Genomic DNA, 21,247 nt, shown 5'->3' on the forward strand with positions numbered 1-21,247 from the left:
TCACCGCCGGCAGAGCAGGTGTTCTGCCTGCATAGTTTCAACAGCGTCCGAGCAGGAGCTCCACTGTTTTCTCCTGTTTTCCCTTCAGGAAAAGACTCTAACCCCTGCCCAGCTGCCGCCGGCCCTGCCCTGCCTAAAGTCCCCCCGCCGCCACCAGCAGCATCGAGTGGCCGCTGTGAGGGGACTACACTTCCCACCAGGCATAGCGCCGGGCAAGCCAGGGACGCGCCAGGAGGCGCTTTTAAGCAGCGTCACCGCCGGCAGAGCGGGTGTTCTGCCTGCATAGTTTCAACAGCGTCCGAACAGGAGCTCCGCTGTTTTCTCCTGTTTTCCCTTCAGGAAAAGACTCTAACCCCTGCCCAGCTGCCGCTGGCCCTGCCCTGCCTGTAGTCCCCCCGCCGCCACCAGCAGCATCGAGTGGCCGCTGTGAGGGGACTACACTTCCCACCAGGCATAGCGCCGGGCAAGCCAGGGACGCGCCAGGAGGCGCTTTTAAGCAGCGTCACCGCCCGCGTCGCGGGAGCGCCCGGGCGAAGCCCGGGCCAAGGGCGGGCCCGTTGTTGCCCGTTAGTGACCGTGAGGGACCGGACCGGGCCGGGCCACCCCCCCTTACTCGTCCACGACCTGAGTGAGTACTGTATTTCAATCATTTACTGTGACCTATATACTACCCTAAAATGACACGAGGTACCCGGAAAAACGCCAAGACTGTTCAACCTGTCACCCATCTGACCGGGCCGATAGACCAATTTATTGCACGCACCAACGATGTCATTAACCAGAGCATTTCCATCCTGGAACGCAGAGTATCTTTAGATCTCGCAAATGCCAAGCGCTCTTCTTTGGGCCTTTTGGCTACTGCGCCCTCTCCCAACCAGCAAGGCTCTATTTTACCTATTTCGATGACCCCAACTATCATTTCAGCCGATATCCACATGCTTCCTTCTACAGTGGACCTCTCGGCCACCCAATCTATATCTGACTCCCTCTCCTCAGATGACTTGGAGGCTATACCTAATCTGGTACTTTGTCAACCTCTGGACACATCAATAGTTAATCATCTTCGTGGGATCAGAGAGGGCGCTGTACCAAGAGGGGAAATGGTACTCAACATTGCAACTCTAATAGTTCCGCAGCTCCACCCGAGTCAGGGGGGGATCAGTTATCCTTGCCTGCTCATTTCAGCCCTACTATACCAGCTGCACCTATATCCCTATTAACTAGTACCATCACTGAGAACACGACTGTCAATCTCAATAGGCCTTCTCAGCCTGAAATCTTCTGTCCAGCTTGTAATGCCACCCCTTTCCTACTATCCACTATTAGGGAACTCCTCAACGAGCAATTAAAACCTGTGCATCTAGGTTTGAGGAATCTAGAAAAACATATGGCATTATTATCCTCTAAAATATCCATTCAGTCCTCCAGAGAGCAGACAAATCAAGGGATAGGGAAACCTAAACCCCCAGTACAAACACCACAAGTGTCCCTACCAGGTCCCGTTAGTATGATGGCAGCAGTGGCTAAATCATCAAATATTTCATCTACACACCGAGCCCCCCTAGCACCCCTTGTGTCAAATCCCCTTGTGGCCGTGCCTCTGCCTGGACCAAGTACGGTCCAGAACCCGGTCGCACAAGGTTTGGGGAATAAAATGAATAAACCCGCCGATAAAAAACAGTTATCTGTACATCCTAAAACATTGGAAACAAACCCCCCTGAGCAACCAAAAAGGGGAATGCGCCCAAGGCGTCCAGCGCATCTCCCTCCCGAGGCGTCTCCATATACGGTTGTCCTCACCGGAGTTCCCGAACTGACTGAAGGCACAAATGAATCCTTTTGGTCACTTAAAAATAAAGTCTTACAGTGGCTAAGCTTAAATAGACCATTACAGCGGCACCATAACAGCAGGTTAGTTACAGTACGTAGAGTAACCTGGGTAGGTGAGGCACAAAAATCAATTCAGGGTGACTGCATTATAGTCAATTGTGCTGATCCTAACACGGTTAACCACATCTGCTCATGGCCATCCCTGGTAAAAAAGGGGGGTATTGACGCCTACCGTCTTTCCATTTTTTACCCTCCAGAGAATATTCAAAACTATTTCCCCACAGGTAACTGGCAACAACCCCCTGATGGGCAATGGAACCAGGTGCCTTATTCGAAAAGGAACAGTAATAGAGACTGGCAGCCACAGGACTGGCACTCGCAGCCATGGCTCCCAAGAAGACCCCAGTTCCAGATGGAGGGGTGGCAGGGCTTTCCAACTAGAAATCGTTATGATTGTCTGGATATGGTAGATTGACCGTCAATCAACATAGTACAAAAGATCCAGGCCTCAATCTCTCCTGTTGTTCCCTTACGCCCTGGCCAAAAATTAAGTCCGATTACCAATCAACTCCCGACGCTACTGAAAAGACCCACTCCAATTATTAGCGAGGTTGCTTATTCGGTTGACTCCTCACAAGCTGACGCAAGTAGAAGGTTGTGTGTGTCACCGGAGGCCTCCACTGGAGCAAATACCATAAATCATCATCAGCTCCAAAATACTGATACAAACATATCAGGCGTAATCTCGGCAGAACATCTGAGTATTCCAATCGTGTATTGGAACGTCGCTGGCCTACGGGCCAAGACGGCGCTCCAATCATGCTTGGATTCACTGTCTATCTATAAGATACTTTGCCTTCAGGAAACCTGTGCAACGATACCACAACACCTACTTGGATATAAAACGTTCCATAATCCAGCTATCCAAGGAGTTATGGGTAGACCAAAGGGTGGTTTGGCAGTTTATGTTGCTAACACTCTGTCCCCCTAACTATTTGTATGCTTAAAGAAGACCCAAGCTATCAAATATTACAATTAAATTTCAACAAAAACAGTACCTTTATTCTGATCAATTACTATAATAATTGCGAAGCAAAGGACTGTATAATACTATTAAGTGAAGTTACCACTATTTTAGAATCCCTTCAAAACGATTTACATTCAACCACCGTATACATAATTTGGGGTGGAGATTTTAATACTGCATTATGCCCAAACTACAACAATGGGAATTGTGGCCTGTTGGATGATCATGGTCACCCACTGACGCATTTTGTACATTCCACTAGTGGGAATAAACTTAATGAGTGCCTTTTCTCCTTAGAACTCGAGTACGCAAACAATTTAGTAGAGCCCCCAAAAGATTTTTCGCCAACGTTTCATGGTAGAGGGGAATCAACTACAATAGATTATATCTTGATTTCACAGACCTTGAAAGGACAATTGAGCAACTTCCTTACTGGAACAGATGTGAGTAGCGATCACTATTCAATTAGTGTAATATTTTCACCAAAAAATGTTAAGACCCATAAAGCTATTACTAGTCACCTAATGCAAAGCTCCTTAACCATGAACAAGGTGAATGGCTTTTCAGTCAAGTGGGCCAAGGTTGACCCAGCAAAAATCACGGAACGAGTTCTCGATAAAGCCACTCCCTGGGTTCACGACTGCCTATCTGTTGATACTTCGCCCATAACAACTATGACAAGTTTCCAAAAATTTTTAGAGGTTATTGGGGAGGAATTTATCCGAAAATCCAGGACTAAAAAATCCAACTCCGAAAGATAGTTCAATGCAAACTGTCGTAAGGCTCTTTCAAACCTAAAGGCCGCCCTCTGTAGTCCTTTGAGGGACATTGCAGAAATTTCCAGATTACGGAAACTCTATAATACAGCCAGAGTGGATCGCAGGAAAGAAATTAAGAACAATCTGTGGGCACAGCTCCATCTTAGTTGCCTTAATAAAGACAGCGCTCTTTTCTGGCAAGTCCTCAGATCCCCATTTCTGGCTGATTCCTCGAAGGCCCAACATCTGGACGTGGCTATCACCGCTGACGAATGGGTCTCCCATTTCTCGAAAATATTTGGAACTTCTGAAGCGGTCATCACGGAAGATGAACAGAGAAATGGCAACGTGCCAGGGAGGATTACCTATCCGATCAATCTAACCTTCACCCACGGAGAGGTTAACAAAGCTCTAAAGGCCTCCAAACCGGGCAAGGCCCAGGACCCGACGGTGTGCCCTTAGATTTCTTTTTACACAACCTTGAACTTTGGTCACCCCTCCTCACCCAGGTCCTCTGTGCTGCAACATCTACCGGGCTTCTAAAGTCTTGGTCGACATCAATCCTCCTGCCCATTTTTAAAAAGGGTGATCGCAACGACCCAGTCTGCTACAGACCTATTTCCCTCCTGGACTCCATAGGCAAAGTTGCAGGCCGGGTGATATTGGACCGACTACAATCTTGGGCCCAGTCAAATAACATCATGACCGACCTACAATACGGTTTCCAGAAGGGTCTTGGAACCGTGGAGCAGGCCCTGAACCTTGTCCTCTTGACAGGGAAATACGCAGCAGCAAAAGGGGGCAACATCTTCTTAGTCTATGTCGACCTTAGTGCAGCTTTTGACTGTGTCCAGCACTCCAAACTGTGGGCCATTTTAAGTGAGCTCAAAGTGGAACCAGCCCTTATAGCCTTTTTACAAGAACTCTATGGGGAGGCAACGGCGTCTGTCAGATTTGGAGTAAATGGTGAGTTGTCTCCATCCTTTTCCATCAAAAAAGGGGTAAGGCAGGGCTGCGTACTGGCTCCCTTCCTGTTCAACCTTTATACCAACGGCCTCGAGCAGGCCATGCTTGAAGGGAGCCAGGATTTACCCCAGATCAAACATCGTTCTATACCAACGCTGCTCTATGCGGAGGACTCCGTCATTTTTGCAAGGTCACTCAATCAATTACAAAAGCAACTTGATAAATACTCTTCCTTCATGGGTTCCCTTGGTCTCAAAATCAACATAAAAAAGACATTTACTATGCATATCGGCCCCATGGTAAAGAAACCCAGAGTGATTGTTGTGGAAAACTCAAGACTTGAAAAGACGTCTGCCTACCCATATCTGGGGATACTGGTGGACGACTCTCTAAACGTGGAAGGGTATACTCAGATGTGAGTCCCTTGCTCATTGCACCATCAGGATTCAAGCAAGCAAGCCGGGCCGAAGACGCCTGAAATGGCAGAAACCGGTCCCCGGAAGCTTGTTTCCTTCACAGTGTAAGAATTGGCTTTTGTAGTCTGGTCTGCCCTGTTCCCATGATGCACTGGGCCAGGGACAGACTAATTTGCATACAGCCAGGTTCTGAAACTGGGATGGTGCAATGAGCTAAAAAACGGTGTTGGATCTAGCCCTGATCTCTTGACTGGGTGAGAGTACTCTGCTTAATTCAGAGACTCTGTCCATCACCACCCCTTGTTGTAAATAATTTTGTCCACCCTAAGCGTGGAAGGGTATACTCAGATGTGAGTCCCTTGCTCATTGCACCATCAGGATTCAAGCAAGCCGGGCCGAAGACGCCTGAAATGGCAGAAACCGGTCCCCGGAAGCTTGTTTCCTTCACAGTGTAAGAATTGGCTTTTGTAGTCTGGTCTGCCCTGTTCCCATGATGCACTGGGCCAGGGACAGACTAATTTGCATACAGCCAGGTTCTGAAACTGGGATGGTGCAATGAGCTAAAAAACGGTGTTGGATCTAGCCCTGATCTCTTGAATGGGTGAGAGTACTCTGCTTAATTCAGAGACTCTGTCCATCACCACCCCTTGTTGTAAATAATTTTGTCCACCCTAAGCGTGGAAGGGTATACTCAGATGTGAGTCCCTTGCTCATTGCACCATCAGGATTCAAGCAAGCCGGGCCGAAGACGCCTGAAATGGCAGAAACCGGTCCCCGGAAGCTTGTTTCCTTCACAGTGTAAGAATTGGCTTTTGTAGTCTGGTCTGCCCTGTTCCCATGATGCACTGGGCCAGGGACAGACTAATTTGCATACAGCCAGGTTCTGAAACTGGGATGGTGCAATGAGCTAAAAAACGGTGTTGGATCTAGCCCTGATCTCTTGACTGGGTGAGAGTACTCTGCTTAATTCAGAGACTCTGTCCATCACCACCCCTTGTTGTCTCTAAACTGGCGGCAGGCCACTGCCAGTAGAAAACTTCTTTTCCAGCGAGCGACCAAGGCCCTGATCTCCTTCTCCAGGAAACTAGGCAAACCTGCTCCCCAAGAACTTTTAAAAATCTTCTACGCTAAATGTCATAGCGTGGCCACTTATGGCGCAGGTGTTTTTGATGCCATGGTCCAATTGATTCGATCCAAGTGGTAGAAAACGGATTTGCTAAATACTTGTTGGCCCTTCCACAAAGCGCGCCAAATTATGCTACCCACAACGAGCTTGGAATGGATTACATCACGGACTACATACGTGTCCAACCAATCCTTCTATGGCAACGTATATGGTCAAAACCAGAATGTCACCTGACTCGCTCGCTGATCGAGGACTGCACGGCCTTAACAAACTGGCAGAGGATCCCCTGGCTAGCATATGTGGAGAACTTCTTTAAAGACATAGGTCGGAGTTCGTATTTTGATGACCCACCGAGTGTGGAGGATATATCCCGGAAAGATCTAAAGAAAATTGGCATGGACCACTTAAAAGAACTACGGAGTACAACTGAGATTCAAAAACACTCTAATCTACAAATCCAAGCAATTCAACCAGTCAACTTTATGCAACCGTATTTAACATATTATTTGTCTAATTTTGAAAAATATCTTTTGACAAGGTTTTGTTTTATTACATTCTTTCGACTGGTTTCCTTTCCCCGTTTACAGTATTGGTCGAAAGACATTATGAACTGTCCGTGTGATGGAGTATCGACCCAATCAACCCTTCATATTATTTTTTTCTGCTCATATTATAAGATCCCACGCAGAACTTGGATATTACCACTTCTTCGATCAGCTGGTCATAGGTCCTGTCACACAGCTTATCTTTCTTTACAACTTTTGAACTCAACTCATTCTGCTAAATGTATAGCCACATTCCTAAAAACTACTATCAAAATAAGAGAAACCCTTGTTTGATCTAAGTGTTTTCGTGTAAATGCATATATGTTTTTGCTTTTTTGCTATGTAAAATAATTTTTATTTTCTGATAAGTTTTTACCTGTACTTTTTATGGTTGCAAATAAGTGGTAACCGAATAAAAGGAATAAAACGAAACAAGTGCAACTATTGAGGCATGTGTGAAACTTGCAGTATTGTCTCTAATCCTTAAATAAAAGGTGGATATGTTGCTATCACTTACAGACCCAAATACGAAATCCTGCTTTAGCAATAATGGTACTACTGTAGTTAATTTGTCGAAATTTGCATACAAGACATTTCTAGAATTTGTCCAATGAAGTGGACCAACCACTCCTTAAAGTGATGGATATAAACAATCAATCATCTTTTTAACAGTCATTATACAGGTGCAACATTTCCTGAGAAAACAGCAATTATTTGTGACTCTTACTGTATGTCAGCCATTTTATTATCACAAATAGTTCCGCAATTTCTGATTTTGGTGAAACTTTCAATTTGCAAACATTTCGATTAGTTTGTATTGCACTTGTCATATACAGTTATCTATTTACTTAGGAGTGATGTCCATAAAGGGCTTAAAAAGCGGGTTATTCCTTAAGTAAACAATAAATTTTTTACAAATTCCCAGGTGTATTTCACAAGAGAATTTCCTGTGAATCCATCTTGCATCTCTCTTTATGAGATAACTTTAAAACTGTAATATATTAATGAGTATTGTGATAAAATCTTGAATTAACCATGTATTATTTGTCTAAGTAAGGGGAGAAAAGAAGACAATTCAAATTCTTGTACCAAGACTAAACTACAGGGGTGTTTCTTTTGGTTAAGGTCTTTTGATTATCACTAATATCCGTAAGATTTGCGGATATTAATCAAATTCCATTCCAGCCTTTGCCACTTCAAACAATAGCAATGCAAACATAGCTTTTATTTCTCCTGTTGATGTTTGCAATCATCCATTGCCTCATGATTCTAAAAGCAGTTGAGGAAACTGCCGATAAAACAGCGATAATTTTAACGAGGTTCCTTGCTAATATGCCCCACAGTTTCTTTTTTTCCTCATTTTTAAGTCAGTGTCTATTATCTTTAAAGTTCCCCGAATATTTGTAGTATCAACTTCCCTATCTTTCTTAGCTTAGGTTTTTACAATGACAGGCATGAGGATATGACGTGAGTTTAACTGACTCCCCTAGGTTTTTAAGAAAGAAATGAAGCCAAGATTTAAATCCAGGTCTTCCCATTTATAAGGTCAGTAAGCTGGTCACTGGCTCACATCTCTTTTGAGCCACATTAAACGTTAGTTTTAATTCACTTGACAGAACAATTATTCTGGAAAATAACATGTGAAATCTTGTCATTTATGACTAAACATTAAAGCGGAATGATGGCTGGATACTCAATGTTAGAGTAATACAAGAGTATAGGACACTGGCCAACCGATGGCGGATACTCAATGTAAGATAAATCTGAGAGGTACAGGACATTTGCTCTGGAGTGGCAGCAGCACAAGTGGCAAGGTGAACCATACAAACATGGTCGGTATAGAACCTTGGTTCTAGATTGAATGCTATATTTCAATGGATACCTGGATCTGGGATTTCCTCTTTCCAATGGCTGGCTCGTTGATTGGCATTCTGATGGTCTCTTCGAAATTGGCCACGACAATCGAGCGGAGAGCACTGAACTCCGTATGCATCTGCTTGTCATCTACAGACCAGAAGCGGTGGAACAATAGGTTCTTCTGGTACCTGAAAAAACACAAAATATAGAATTATCCCTAGAACGGGGGAAAGCCTGGTTATTTTCTGCTCAATTGCCCATTTTAAATATTCTTTTAGCAGTAAGATGTATTATCATATCTAATTCCTACTCTGTGCAGCTCTGAGTCTATCACTGGAGACGTGGGAAGAGCACTAAAGAGACACTTGTTTTTTTACACCTCTATATCCTAGTTCACAATCCCTCCACTGGCCTTTCAGCACTAAATCCTTGCGTTACCATGTGATACACTACCCAACCTCTCAATGCAGGACATACCATTCCACCACAGGAACCATCTCATTATCAGGCTGGTTACCCACCACATGGTCCAGATAATTCAGCTTCCCGCTTGGGCTGAAAAAAAGAGATAAAGATGTAAATTTGCTAGCAGTATTTGTGATATATAAATATTTAGGCACACTTGCACTGATAACATGGAAGGACCATATTTCCAAACGTTCATTTTGCATTTTTATTCAACCAAAGAAAATTGAAGACCCTCTTTGGAGTGTAACTGAAAAGGCATTTCTTAAAGGAAGATTCCTGCCTTAAAGAAGTGACCACACTTCTTCCCCTTTATATTTGCACTATCTTTGAATTCTCAGTTCCCCCAACATGAATAACACTTCATTGCTTCCCGCAAGTTAATGCTTAAAAAGCCCATATTCATGCATATACATAGATATAGCAGAGAGAAAACAAAGCTGGCCCCACAGGGCCCCCTGAGCCTCAGACATATGTGGATGTACACAGGGGGGCATAACATGTACCCCCCTGTGTGCATGCACATAGATTCCTGCAGGGCATGGACTTACGAATCTATGCCATGCGGGAACCTTGTGAGGTGCTTCCATTGCGGTGACTTTTGAAAAGGCACTATAGTCTTTTTAATGGCACCGCAGTGGGAACTGCCATCCTGCCACTTGACCACTGAAAGCAGAGCTGTGGTGCGGCGTTTTGCACCTCCGTGCCACTGCTCTGAGGTTGCAATTTGGCCCTTAATCCTTAAAAAAGGCGGTTCATAGTTGACAACATGGCCATGCGATTAATTTAACAATATACAGACATAAAAATTAAATACATTTAATTTTACTGCTAACCAAAGGGTGGCAAAAATATAGATTATCCAGAAATGAGGAAGAGTCTACATTGGGTCCCTGGTACTGTGCATTTATGGACTAAAGGACTCATTCAGAGGTAGGCAGAAACAGAGAATCAGTCACGCATCATAGATACCCTTCTGCCCACTTCTTGGTTCCTTCACCTCATTTAGAGCTGTGGTAACCATTTAATTTTTAATGGCAGTGACTCAGCTGTCTCAAACCTCTTAAACGTCTGCTGTTCGGCCAACCATTGGAGAACCGCCATAGTGTTAGAAGGTCTTCCCGATTTCGAAGGGGTTTCCGATACGGATGTTTCCTGTACTGGACTGCCATGCATGATGTGGCAGTTGAGGGTATGAAAAACATAACAATGTTCCAGATGTGTTGGGAAACTATTCCCAGTTAGACATCAGCAGGGCAATTCAAAACCCTTGAGTACAGCCTCAACACTAGTACCAGAGTTCACCTAAGGACATTTTTTTAGTTTTTTCCACACCATTATTTTATATTCTACACAGAATAAATTAATTCTTGTTTTTGAAGAGGCCAACTTTTGAGGGATGAAGGGTTCAGTGGCATGTTGAGTTATCTGTGGAAGGTTCCAGGAGATCAAGAGCTATATGTTACTGTGACCAGTGTGAATCAATTAATTAAAACCATGATTAACGATATGTCAGTTCAATAATTCCTACACTGCTTCATTAAATACCAGATGTAGGTTCTCTGCTTGGTGTTGGATGAAGTATAGGGATTTCTTTATTATTTGACCTTGTCTCTAGCCAGAAACGAGTGATATCTCCAATATACAATGTAGCTGCTATCTATTGCGCCAAGGAATAACTTGGTAGCATCAGGGACTTTAAGAATCATCAGCAGTATGACTGTGCAACTCTTTTTTTTTTTATTGCAGATTCACAGGAAGCCATGAACAATCAATCAGATATTCCAATTATTCAGCGCCTGTGGCGCATCTCACCATTGGTCAGGGGATACACGGCCATTCAGCCCACATCCCGGAGGTTGGGCGGCAAATATCAGGAGAGCGCCATATGTAAAAAACACATTTGAAAAAGCAGGCATGTATTGGGCATTCCGGGAGTCTGCTTTTTTCAGTATGTTATTACTAAAACTCCCCCCCTCCCCCTAACGAACAATAAACTTAAGTTTCGTGCTTCCAACATAGCGTATACAGAAAAGAAACAGCAGCAATTACATTTCTAAGTCCCCCCTCGTCTCTACAGTGCCAGCATAGTCTTTCACAGTTCTAAGCCATTAGTAGCAGGAGTCTCACGTCACCCGCAGGTTCGGCGTGTTTCGTCCCACCCTTTGTATCGTGGTCCCGACAGTCCCGTTGGTCTGACCCATGGTCTACTCCAGGTAGCCCCCCCTCACAGTCCTCCGTCAAGCCCATGATAATGGCTCCATTTGGACCAAACTTTTCGGAATTTTTTCGGGCATCCCCTCGCCTTATAGGTGACCCTTTCGGTTGCCATATACAGATCAAGGCCTCTCCTCCATTCCTCTAGATCCGGGGGGGTCATGCCTAACAGTGCCAGCTTGGGATCCCGCGGGATCGGCGTCTCCAGGACCTCCTCTAATTCTTGAAATACTTGCGTCCAGTAGGTTTGTATTATGTCACACTCCCATAATGTATGATAGAAGTTCCCTACTCCCCGCAAGCACCTAAGGCAGCTTGGGTCCTCTATCTTCCCCATTTTGCTGAGACGTAATCTATCGTAGTAGGTTCTATGCAATATATTAAATTGAATGAGCCTTAGTCTAGACTTGATAGCCACCTCCCGGGGGTGCATCAACACTATTTCCCAGTCCAGGTCTTCCAACTCTCCCACTTCAGCCTCCCATGTAGCCCTGAGGTTTGCCAGGTCTCCCAACATATGGTTGGTCAATGTCTTGTACGTCAGGGAGACCGCTTTTCCTGATAGTCGTTCTTGAAGGAGCCTCCCCTCCAGCGGTGCATACTCCGGGATGTCTGAGAGTGTGATGTTTTGTGCGTTCCAAGCGTGTCGCAGCTGGATATATTTGAAGTGCTGTGTGTTATGCAACCCAAACTCAGCTTTAAGGACTTGAAAAGATTTTAGTTCCCCCTTGGCCACCACATCTCCTATAGTTGAAATACTAATATCGTCCCATCTGTGAAAGCCTCTCAATTTGTGAAGTTCTGCCAGCCATTGGCAGTGCCACAGCGGTGTCTGCCTCGTGGGTCTCTTATCCCACCCATACGTTTTGCGGCGTTTGTCCATGCGCTAATCATGATAGACGTAGCCGGGAGGAGGTGTGCCCTACCAGGACTCCCATAAAGGTAGCACAATAGGTTCTTTGAAGACATTGTCCGTCTCTCCAAGGCATAAGTCGGGTTGTCCACCGGGGCGTGGAGCCAATCATTGATCGGTGTTAGATGTTCAGCCCAGTAGTAGGCCTCTATGTTGGGTAGCGAGATCCCTCCGCTATACTGGTGCCTCTGAAGCGTGGATAGAGCTACCCTAGCATGTTTGCCCAACCAAAGGAAGGACCGCAGGTCCGCATGTATCCTGCGGAAGACCGCCACGGGAATCGGGTAGTATTCGTTTTGTTGGTCGTAGAGAAATTTCGGCAGAGTGACCATTTTATACATGGCCGCCCTACCCAGGAGTGTCAATGGGAGCTGTCTCCACCTGGCCATATCCGTCCCCGCATTAGTTATGATCCGTTCCAGGTTTCTGTGGAACGAAAGGGTCGCACTGGTGGTGACATAGATCCCGAGATAGTGGAAACCTTCCGTGGTCGTCAACAGTTTGTCTGGCAGCCTCCCCTACTGGTCACGTCTCCCAGGGTCGTAGAGTATGGATTTATGCCAGTTAATTTTGTGTCCCGCCATTTCACCATATTTCTCCAGTTCTCGGAAGATCGCCGGGACGGTGATCTTTGGTTCAGTAATATAGAGCAGGACATCGTCCGCATAAAGCGATATCTTTTCTGAAGTCGTATCCGTGTCCCTGCTCAAGAAACCATGAATATCAGTGTTTTGCCGGATACTGGCAGCTAGCACCTCTATGGTGAGCGTAAAGAGGAGGGGGCGACAGGGGACATCCCTGTCGGGTGCCTCTCTGGATTTGGATCTCGCGCGAGAGTTCCCCATTCACCCTCACTCGGGGCAGTATAGAGAAGCTGTACCCACTTTATAAAGTTGGGCCCACAACCTGCCTTACGGAGCACTGCGAATAAAAAGGGCCAGTGCACCGCGTCAAATGCCTTCTCGGCATCCAGGGAGAGGAACCAATGCGGGTCGCTACGCCCTTTCACCTCCTGTAGCCAATTATGGGTTCTTCTAAGGTTCAGTTTGGTTGCCCTGTCAGGTAGAAAGCCCGATTGGTCCAGATGAACTAAGCTTGTAATTACTGTTCTCAAGCGGGCCGCCAATATGGTTGCCAACAATTTGACCTCCGTGTTTAGCAGGGAGATAGGCCGGTATGAGGCGCAGTCCTCACGCGGTTTGCCTTCCTTATATATGGGGATGATCGTGGCCATGGCCAGATCCGGGGGGAGCTCTCCCTCCTTGAAGGCCCCTGTGAAGAGGCCTTTGAGATGGCGGGTCAAAAGGTCTGCCGCACGTTTGAAGAACTCCGCGGGGAAACCATTTGGGCCCGGGGTTTTGCCCGGTCTCAGTCTGGCTATGGCTTACGTGATATCATCAGATGTTATGTCTGCCTCCAGGGTCTCCAGGGCCTCCGGAGGCAAGACCGGCAGTGGCGTAGTGTCCAGGTATTGTAGAGCCTCCTCATGAGTTGCAAGTTCACGGGCTGCGTAGAACTTTTCAAAATATGTGGCAAATGCTTCCGCTATCTCAGCGTCCGTGTTAACAGTGAACCCCTCTGAGGTATCTATGCTATCTATCCATCTTGTCGCCCGCTCCTTTTTGCTGAGCCATGCCAGGAGTTTCCCTGACTTGTCCCCCACATCATATAACTGATGGAGGGTGGCTAGGGATTGTGTCTTCGCCTCGTCAGTAGCCAATGCTCTATATTGTTTCTGGGCATCAAGTAGTCGTCTGAGAGTCCCGCTATCTTTCTGGGTCAGATAGCCCCCCTCCCGTTTCAGGACCTCCTGTTCTAGGGCAGCCACCTCGGCCTGGAGCCTCCTCCTTTCCTCCCCCAGTCTGGAGTTTATCCTGTCTCGTAATACTGGTTTTAGGGCTTCCCACAGGGTGACACTAGAGTCTATCGTACCCTCATTTTTTGCAATATACACCTTAATGTCTGCTCGAACGCCCCTCAGTATGGCGGCATTCTGGAGATCCCAGGCCGGAAATCGCCAGGAACCCCTGCGCCCGCCTTGTTCATGTCCAACCCTCACATACAGTGGCGAGTGATCTGATATGCCCCTGGCCCTATAGTCTGCAACATCCTTTGACCTCAGATACTGACGGGACATGAAAATATAATCAAAGCGCGAGAACACCTTGTGCGCCCCGGAATAGTATGAGTAGGTTCGCTGAGTCGGGTGAAGCCACCGCCATACATCTGTAAGTCCAATCGTGGACATCTGAGTGAACAATGCGGTGTGGTGCGCCGTCCTCGCAATGTCTCCAGATCTATCGAGCATCATGTTCATGACATCGTTAAAATCGCCACCCACCACTTGTATAGTGTCCGCAGTGTCCAGGAGTATGTTGGCCAGGGCGGTGAGTGTACGCGACTGTAGTTTGGGTGGTGCATAGACTGAGAGCAGTGTATAAGTGCGCCTATTCCAGGTGCCCTGTACTCCCGCGTATGTCCCCTGTGTGTCTACCCAGGTGCGAGTGATGCAGAATGGTGAGGACTTTTTAACAATGACTGCCACCCCTCTGGAGTCAGACGTGTAACCCGCATGGGCCAGTACTCTGTATCGGCCTCTGGCGATGAAAGCGCACTGAGTACCCTTGAGGTGTGTTTCCTGTAAGCAAATAATGTCAGTGGCCACCCTTTTAATATAGGCGTTCACTAGGCCCCTCTTTATCTTAGAGCCTAGGCCATTGACGTTTAATGTCCGGACGCTCAAGCTCTGATTGCCCTCCTGTGGGGTTACTACGGTACCTGCCATTGGAAGATGTGAGGGACGTATGTGTTTAGACTGTGGCAAGTGTAGGCGCCGTGGAGGCCCAATGTATGCTGGTGCACATTAACTTTTGTATTGTCCCTTCCCCAACTGTGCCCACCCCTACCCCTCCTCAGATAAACTTGAACTGAAGCACCCCCTCTCCCACCCCTCTCCCCACCTCCCCCTCCGTCCAGTCTCATCCCAACACAGGACATAACTTTCCGTAAGAGTCGGCCTGTCGCCCACCCACAAATCCCTCCCTTCACTTAACCAAAGAACAGTAAAACGTGTTAAACAGGGAAGCGTGTCAACTTGCGTGCTCTCCTCTGTCGGGCTGCCATTCCCAATGTCCAAGTGCACAACCATTCAAAGATCATGCCAGCGTGCGGATATCTGCTTCACACCGTGTCTGCTCAGTAGTCCGGGTCGTCGCATCTTATGAGTTAGAGTCTTGAGTCTCTGATTCGGGCGCACTTTGGAGTCCAGAAAAGTCTTGTTCCAGCACTCGAATCTCCTCCACCAGCGGGTGAGCGGATGGACTTCCTTCCTCCCTTTCTTCTCCTCCAGACTTGCGGCTCTCGAGGTCCTCCTCATCGTCTCCCTCCGAACGAGCAGTGGAACGTAGAGGATCAAATCTTGAGCCAGTCCTAGCAGCCCCCCTCGGGGAGGCAGAACGGCTACCCCGTACATTTCCTGTATCTCGGCCTCGGGAAGGTGTCGTCGGGATTTGCCTCCTAGACTTCCTTGACTTGAGTCTTTGCGCTCTCGGCAGTTCCCACTGGGTTGTATTTCTTAGGGACTTATCCAGGAAATCTCGGCCAGCTGATTCTCTACTGTTAAGGATCGGGCGTTCCTCCAGCCATTGCCAAGCGTCCTCGGGGTGGGTGAAGAAGAGCGACTGCTCCTTGTATATCACCTTAAGTTTCGCCGGGAAGAGGAGCATGTAAGAAATCCTTAAGTCTCCGAGTTTCGCCTTCACAGAGTCAAAGGCGCGGCGTTGTTTCTGGACCTCTTGACTATAGTCCGGAAAGATCATGATGTGTGCATTTTCCAGACGAATCTCACCCAGCTTCCTCGCCTCTCTGAGAATAAGGTCCCTGTCAGCGAAATTAAGGAAACGCGCTATGACTGGCTGTGGTCTCGCCCCCTCCGGAGGTTTTGCCAGGAGGACCCTGTGTGCCCTCTCGATGATGAAACAGGACGAGAATTGCACCTCTGGGAAAGTTTCAACAAGCCACATGTGTAGGAAGGAGACCATATCCGTTTTCTCAATTCCCTCCCTAAAACCAAGCAGGTTGTTACGTCGCGCTCTATTTTCGTCGTCGTCGACCTTCCAGAGCAGTTGGCGATGGGACGCCTGGAGCTCCGCCATATCCTTTCGGAGGGTAGTGATTGAATCTTCTGCCTCGCCCATCCGCGTCTCCACAGAGGTGACCCTGTCGGATAGGTTCCGGAAGTCTTGACGCAGGAGTGACACCTCCGAGCACACTTCTCCTATCTTTACCTCCAGGGCCGCTCTGGACTCCTGAATGTCCGTCCGTGAGGCCTGGATAGCCCCCATCAGCAACTCAGTGTCCGAGCGCGTGCATGACTCATTGCGGAGACTCTCCGTTCCTGTACGCGGGGCGGTAAAATTGTCTATGGTCCCCCGTTTGGGTCCTCTCGGTGGTATGTCTCTCTTCCCCATGGCTCGCCGGATCCACGCGGTCAGCACTCCGAGCAGACGGCGCGACACCCCAGGCCCCGGACGCCACTCACCGCCCGGAAGGATGGTCCGTCGAGTGTCGCGTCTTCTCGAGGGCACCTCCGTCTTCCTTTCCGTTAGCCCTGCAGGCCGGTTAGCTGGCGGGCGGCGTCCGGGAGGTCCGTCAATTTCCTCTTCTCCGTTGGCTCATCCAGGTCGGTCAGCAGTAGGGGTAGGCCAGCGCACAATGAAGAACCGTCTGTAGGGGGCGCCCCTCTAGGTGGACGCCAATGCGTGGCCCAAAGCGACCGGACCGCCAGTGGGGGGGGGGGGAGGAGATCGACCGGGACGTGGGACTCGCCTCCCCTCAGCACCGACCATCGACTCGGGGTACCCCGGGCGTCACGCAGTCCCAGAGCGGCGCCCCGCGCCGTGAGCACCTCCACCTCCAGTGACGCTGTCCAGAGCCGTTCTCTCCCTGGCTTCACCGCCCAGTGTCCGGGTCCAGGTCCCCTCGGTGGAGCGCCGTTATCACCTGAGGATCTGTGCACTGGCTACATGGCGACCTTCTCTTGTAGCCTATAAATGGTGCTGACCCCCCTGCAGATCACCTCGGAATCGGATTCCTCCTCAGTCCACTGACAGTTCCACTATCAGCAGGGTCAGCGCCAGGGACAGGGGGGGGAGGCTCCAGCCGCCGAAAGGGTCAAACGCCGAGGGACAGGCAGCCGCCGAGGTCGGAGCCGCGGTGTCCCATGCACTAGTCCGCGGCTACGGCCGCCATATTGGTAAAGGCGCCGGTGGGCGGAAGGGATCAGGCGGCCCACTCCTGCAGTCTCTGTCGCACCCTGGGCCCTCTAGGCACTCCTCACCTTCGCGGCCTCTGGCTCACTGGGCCCGTATGGGGGGGGGGGGGGCGGCTTTCAATACGGCCTCAGTTCCTCGGCGCCTCGACCACTGCCATATTGGTGAAGGAGGGAGACCCGACGGGGCTCTCCCGGCAGTGCGCCGATGCCTCCTAAGCAGCCCGGATCTCCACACGGGCACTCGGAACCGGAACCGGGTCCGGCAGCAGCGCCTCCCGCTAGTACGTCCCTTGGAGGTAGGAGAGGCCCAAATCAGCGCCGGTCCCGTATCTCCGCCTCGGCGGCCGCCATCTTGCCGGTCTCAGGGCGCTCGGGGGCTCGCATACAAGTCGGCGCCGCTCCGTAATCTGCTGCTGTCTCAGCGCGAAAGTGGTCTCCGCGGGGTCCTACCAGTCAGGGGTAGGTCATTTATCAATTTGGTGTGACTTGGGATATCTTAAAAGACGGATCTTGTGGCAGCTCGCCGGAGCTCCGGAGAGTCACGTCCTAGCCAGTCATGGTGCTGGCCACGCCCCGACTCTGCAACTCTTGAGCCAGCTGCCAAAGAGAAGAAGTTGAGATTTGAGGTTAACAAACTACAGTGATATCTGCATTCACTGTAAATCCTAGAACAGCGCCTGATCACCTTTTGCAATGAGGAGAATAGCCCATGAAATAATAATCATTTCCCAAGACTTTTCTTCTTTAAAAAAAATAAGGGCCCGATCTAGGGTTTGGCGGAAAGGGTACGACATTGCAACAACGACATCGTATACGCTCTGTCAAACTGAAGGTCCGCCCGCCTCATTCAGAGTCGGGCAGATGTTCAGCATGTTGACGGTGGAGACTACTCCATCTCCACCGCCGACATACACCCCCGACAGCCCAACATAGTAATTAGCCGTCAGAGGTTTTGTCCACCCACCCTATTTTGAGTGGGATGACAAATGGCAAGTTTCTACTGTCCGTCGCCACCAGTTAAAACCTGGCACTAAGGAGAGTGAAAACTGCAAAATTAAACCCGAGGGAGTCATTGCTCTGGGATTTTGTTTTTGAAAAAATAAATAAATAAAAAAGTGACATTTTGACAGATGGCTCGGACTTGTTCACAGTCAAAAGGTGTGACTCTAGTGTCCTTTGAGAGACAAATTTCCCAATGGCCTAGGGCACGGTCAGGATACAGTCTGTATCTCTCATCCGGGAGCCTTATGATCACTATGGGCTCCAGTCTTGAATTCGTTTTGATGACTGAAGGTGGTTCTTTACCTGATAACAACTTTCCACAATGAAGTGATCCCTCACACTGAGCTCCACACCTATGAAATCAAATGACAAATTCCAACTTGAAGGCCAAGAATTCTCAAACGGTGATGTTTGGAGCACAATCTCAAGGTATTACTCTTTAAATGATGGGGTTTCTCCTGCCTGCTCAGCGCATTCACCGGAACAGTTCTGAGTTCAATTGCTCGATCATTGTCCTAGAGTTCTTTGATTTTGGACCCATGCTTATGGAGGTTGCCTCAAGTAAACCACCTTTTCAAGTTGTTTATGCAGTTTATCCTCCAGTCTACCAACGGGTGAGCAATACTGACCAAGGCCTCCAAATTGGAGTCCTTCTCAATGCAGCTTTGCTTGTAGATCAATGCTCGTTAGTAAAAACAAATCACCACTGCCGTCTTTCTCCTCATTATTTTGCTTGCCTTACTTTGTGATTTAGCTGGGCTTCTATAAGCCCCAGCCTAGCTTTGGCGGCCACATCATCGGTGTATCAGTTCACTCCTCCCTCTTCATAGAACTAGACTTTATCTCATATTCTGGTACACGGCCTGGTCCCGGAAAGGTAGGCTGTACATAACTGACATTTTCACAACTGCACTCTACAGTTCGACCTGTCCTTTACAAGAGGTCATTAGGATTTCCTTGAATCACCCATTTGCACCACCTTAATGCCGCTTATAGGTTCTAATGCTTATAGATCCCTTAACTTCAAGATGGCTGCCAGTAAAACATGCCCACTGGCCTTCCTCTTTCTTTTGCCCTGGCCACTTTGCTTCCAAATGGCTGTAATGCCTCTCGTGATTGAGATCATCACCAGTAAAAGCTCCTGCGGTGCTCACAAGTGGGGGTCCAGGTAAGCATCAGTACAATTAACGAGGATCAGACAAATTACACAATCTGGGATAGTGATGTTACCTCGGGGTGTTCGCCATATTTTTTATCACCTTTAGTAGGAACCAATGACCTTACCAGGGACGCTTCCCCACTTCAGCATTACCCAGCTACCCTCATGTAGTTTTGAGCTCTTCCATGAGGATAGGTCTCCTCTATCGCCTTCTATTTGTTGCTCCTCTAATAGAAGACAAATGCCATTCTTTCAAGGCCAGGACTTCATCATGCCCTAGGACCCTGCTGAACCATGGACCAGGCTCATTTTTTCCATCCTCCATCCTGATCACTGTTAGTTTGGAAAAAGGAAGCACTCTAATGACATCAGTAGCAGGCAGGGTGAGGGAGTCGACACACGTCAACACGCTCTGTAGGAGAATCCTCTATTCCACCTAGCCCTACTAGTCATTCACGATGTAAGAAGGAGTTCTTCCCTTCTTTTTACATGTCTAAGAATAACAGAGGGCCCCATCAGTGGTAAAAATGACCTCCTAAATACATGGAGGAACACAACTTTAGCAGATAGCATTTCCTCGCTGGGATTTCAGAAAATAATTTTAAAAAGGTTCTTGTGAGGTCTCTGTGATGGTAATGGAACTGTTGTATTGTTGTTAATTCTGGGCATATTCCTTTATACCATACAGGGCAGTATCATTAAATACCTGTTCCTGGTTTTGAAATGTGGGACTTGGAATGCATTCCATATTTTGGTCAGTTTGCTGCTGTGTCTCCTAAGTAATACAAATTACGCTATATAATGTCAAGATAATTTAAATGGCACCAAACCTACTGAGCAGGTTCCGAGCACTGGGTTCTGACAAGATTGAGGCATGACAGCACCTGGGGCTGCTGGGTCAAGAGACAGATATTCATCGCCCTACAAACTGGTTGTGTTAGCTAATTTAAGCCACAGAGAAGATTAGGGGCCAAATGTATGATCCACCAATTTGCAACTCGCCAATTGCGGCACATTTGTGACTCGTAAATTGGGATGTATAACAGTGTCTCAGATACGGTTTGCGATTCCTAATGGGGTCGCAAAATGCATGCCTCATTAATATTAATGAAGCAGGCGCAATTTGCGACCCCATTAGGAATGGCTAGTACTCCCAGGGATGGTGGCTTGCTGGCACCAGCAGACCACCATGTCTGGGACTGCTTTTAACCCCTTCGCTGCGGCGGCAATTCCGCCGCAGTGCTAGGGGGGAGGGGGGCCGCGCGGCGCTCACATGCTCGTGACGGAACCGCTCCGTCACGAGCCTCGTGGGCTGTACTTATGACGGAGCGGTTCCGTCCCGGCCCCGCCCGCTCAATAGAACACGCTGCGCAGGCACGTAATTAGCGCCGCGCAGGTGCGCCGAGCTCGGTCACCAGCACAGCCGACCCGAGGCTCGTGACGGAGCGGTCCCGTCACGAGCATGGGAGGGGATAACTAAATCAGTCTTTTTTTTTTTTTTTTAAATGCAGCCCGTTTTCCTTAAAGGAAAACGGGATGCATATAAAAAAGAAAAATTATACTTTTCCGTTTCATTTTTTTAAGGGCAGGCAGTGGTTCCTGGGACCACTGCCTGCTCTTAAAAATATTTTCTCACATACTTACAAAGGGGAAGGGGTCCCCAGTTTGCGAGTGGTTTACCACCTACTTGAAGT

The 21,247-nt window shown here is 48.2% G+C and overlaps 1 protein-coding gene across 1 annotated transcript in view; it reads right to left on the bottom strand.

The window, feature by feature from the left end:
- HPD (4-hydroxyphenylpyruvate dioxygenase) overlaps window positions 1–21,247 on the bottom strand; it is a 105,250-nt gene that overhangs the window by 23,000 nt on the left and 61,003 nt on the right. The window contains exons 9-10 of the mRNA XM_078667542.1: window positions 9,003–9,080; window positions 8,551–8,713 (exon numbers count right to left, since the gene is read on the bottom strand). Coding sequence (XP_078523668.1) covers window positions 8,551–8,713; window positions 9,003–9,080 — 241 coding nt within the window. The remainder of the gene's footprint in view (window positions 1–8,550; window positions 8,714–9,002; window positions 9,081–21,247) is intronic.

The sequence above is a fragment of the Lissotriton helveticus genome, chromosome 11, assembly GCF_964261635.1.
Source record: "Lissotriton helveticus chromosome 11, aLisHel1.1, whole genome shotgun sequence".
Classification (NCBI taxonomy): Eukaryota; Metazoa; Chordata; class Amphibia; order Caudata; family Salamandridae; genus Lissotriton; species Lissotriton helveticus.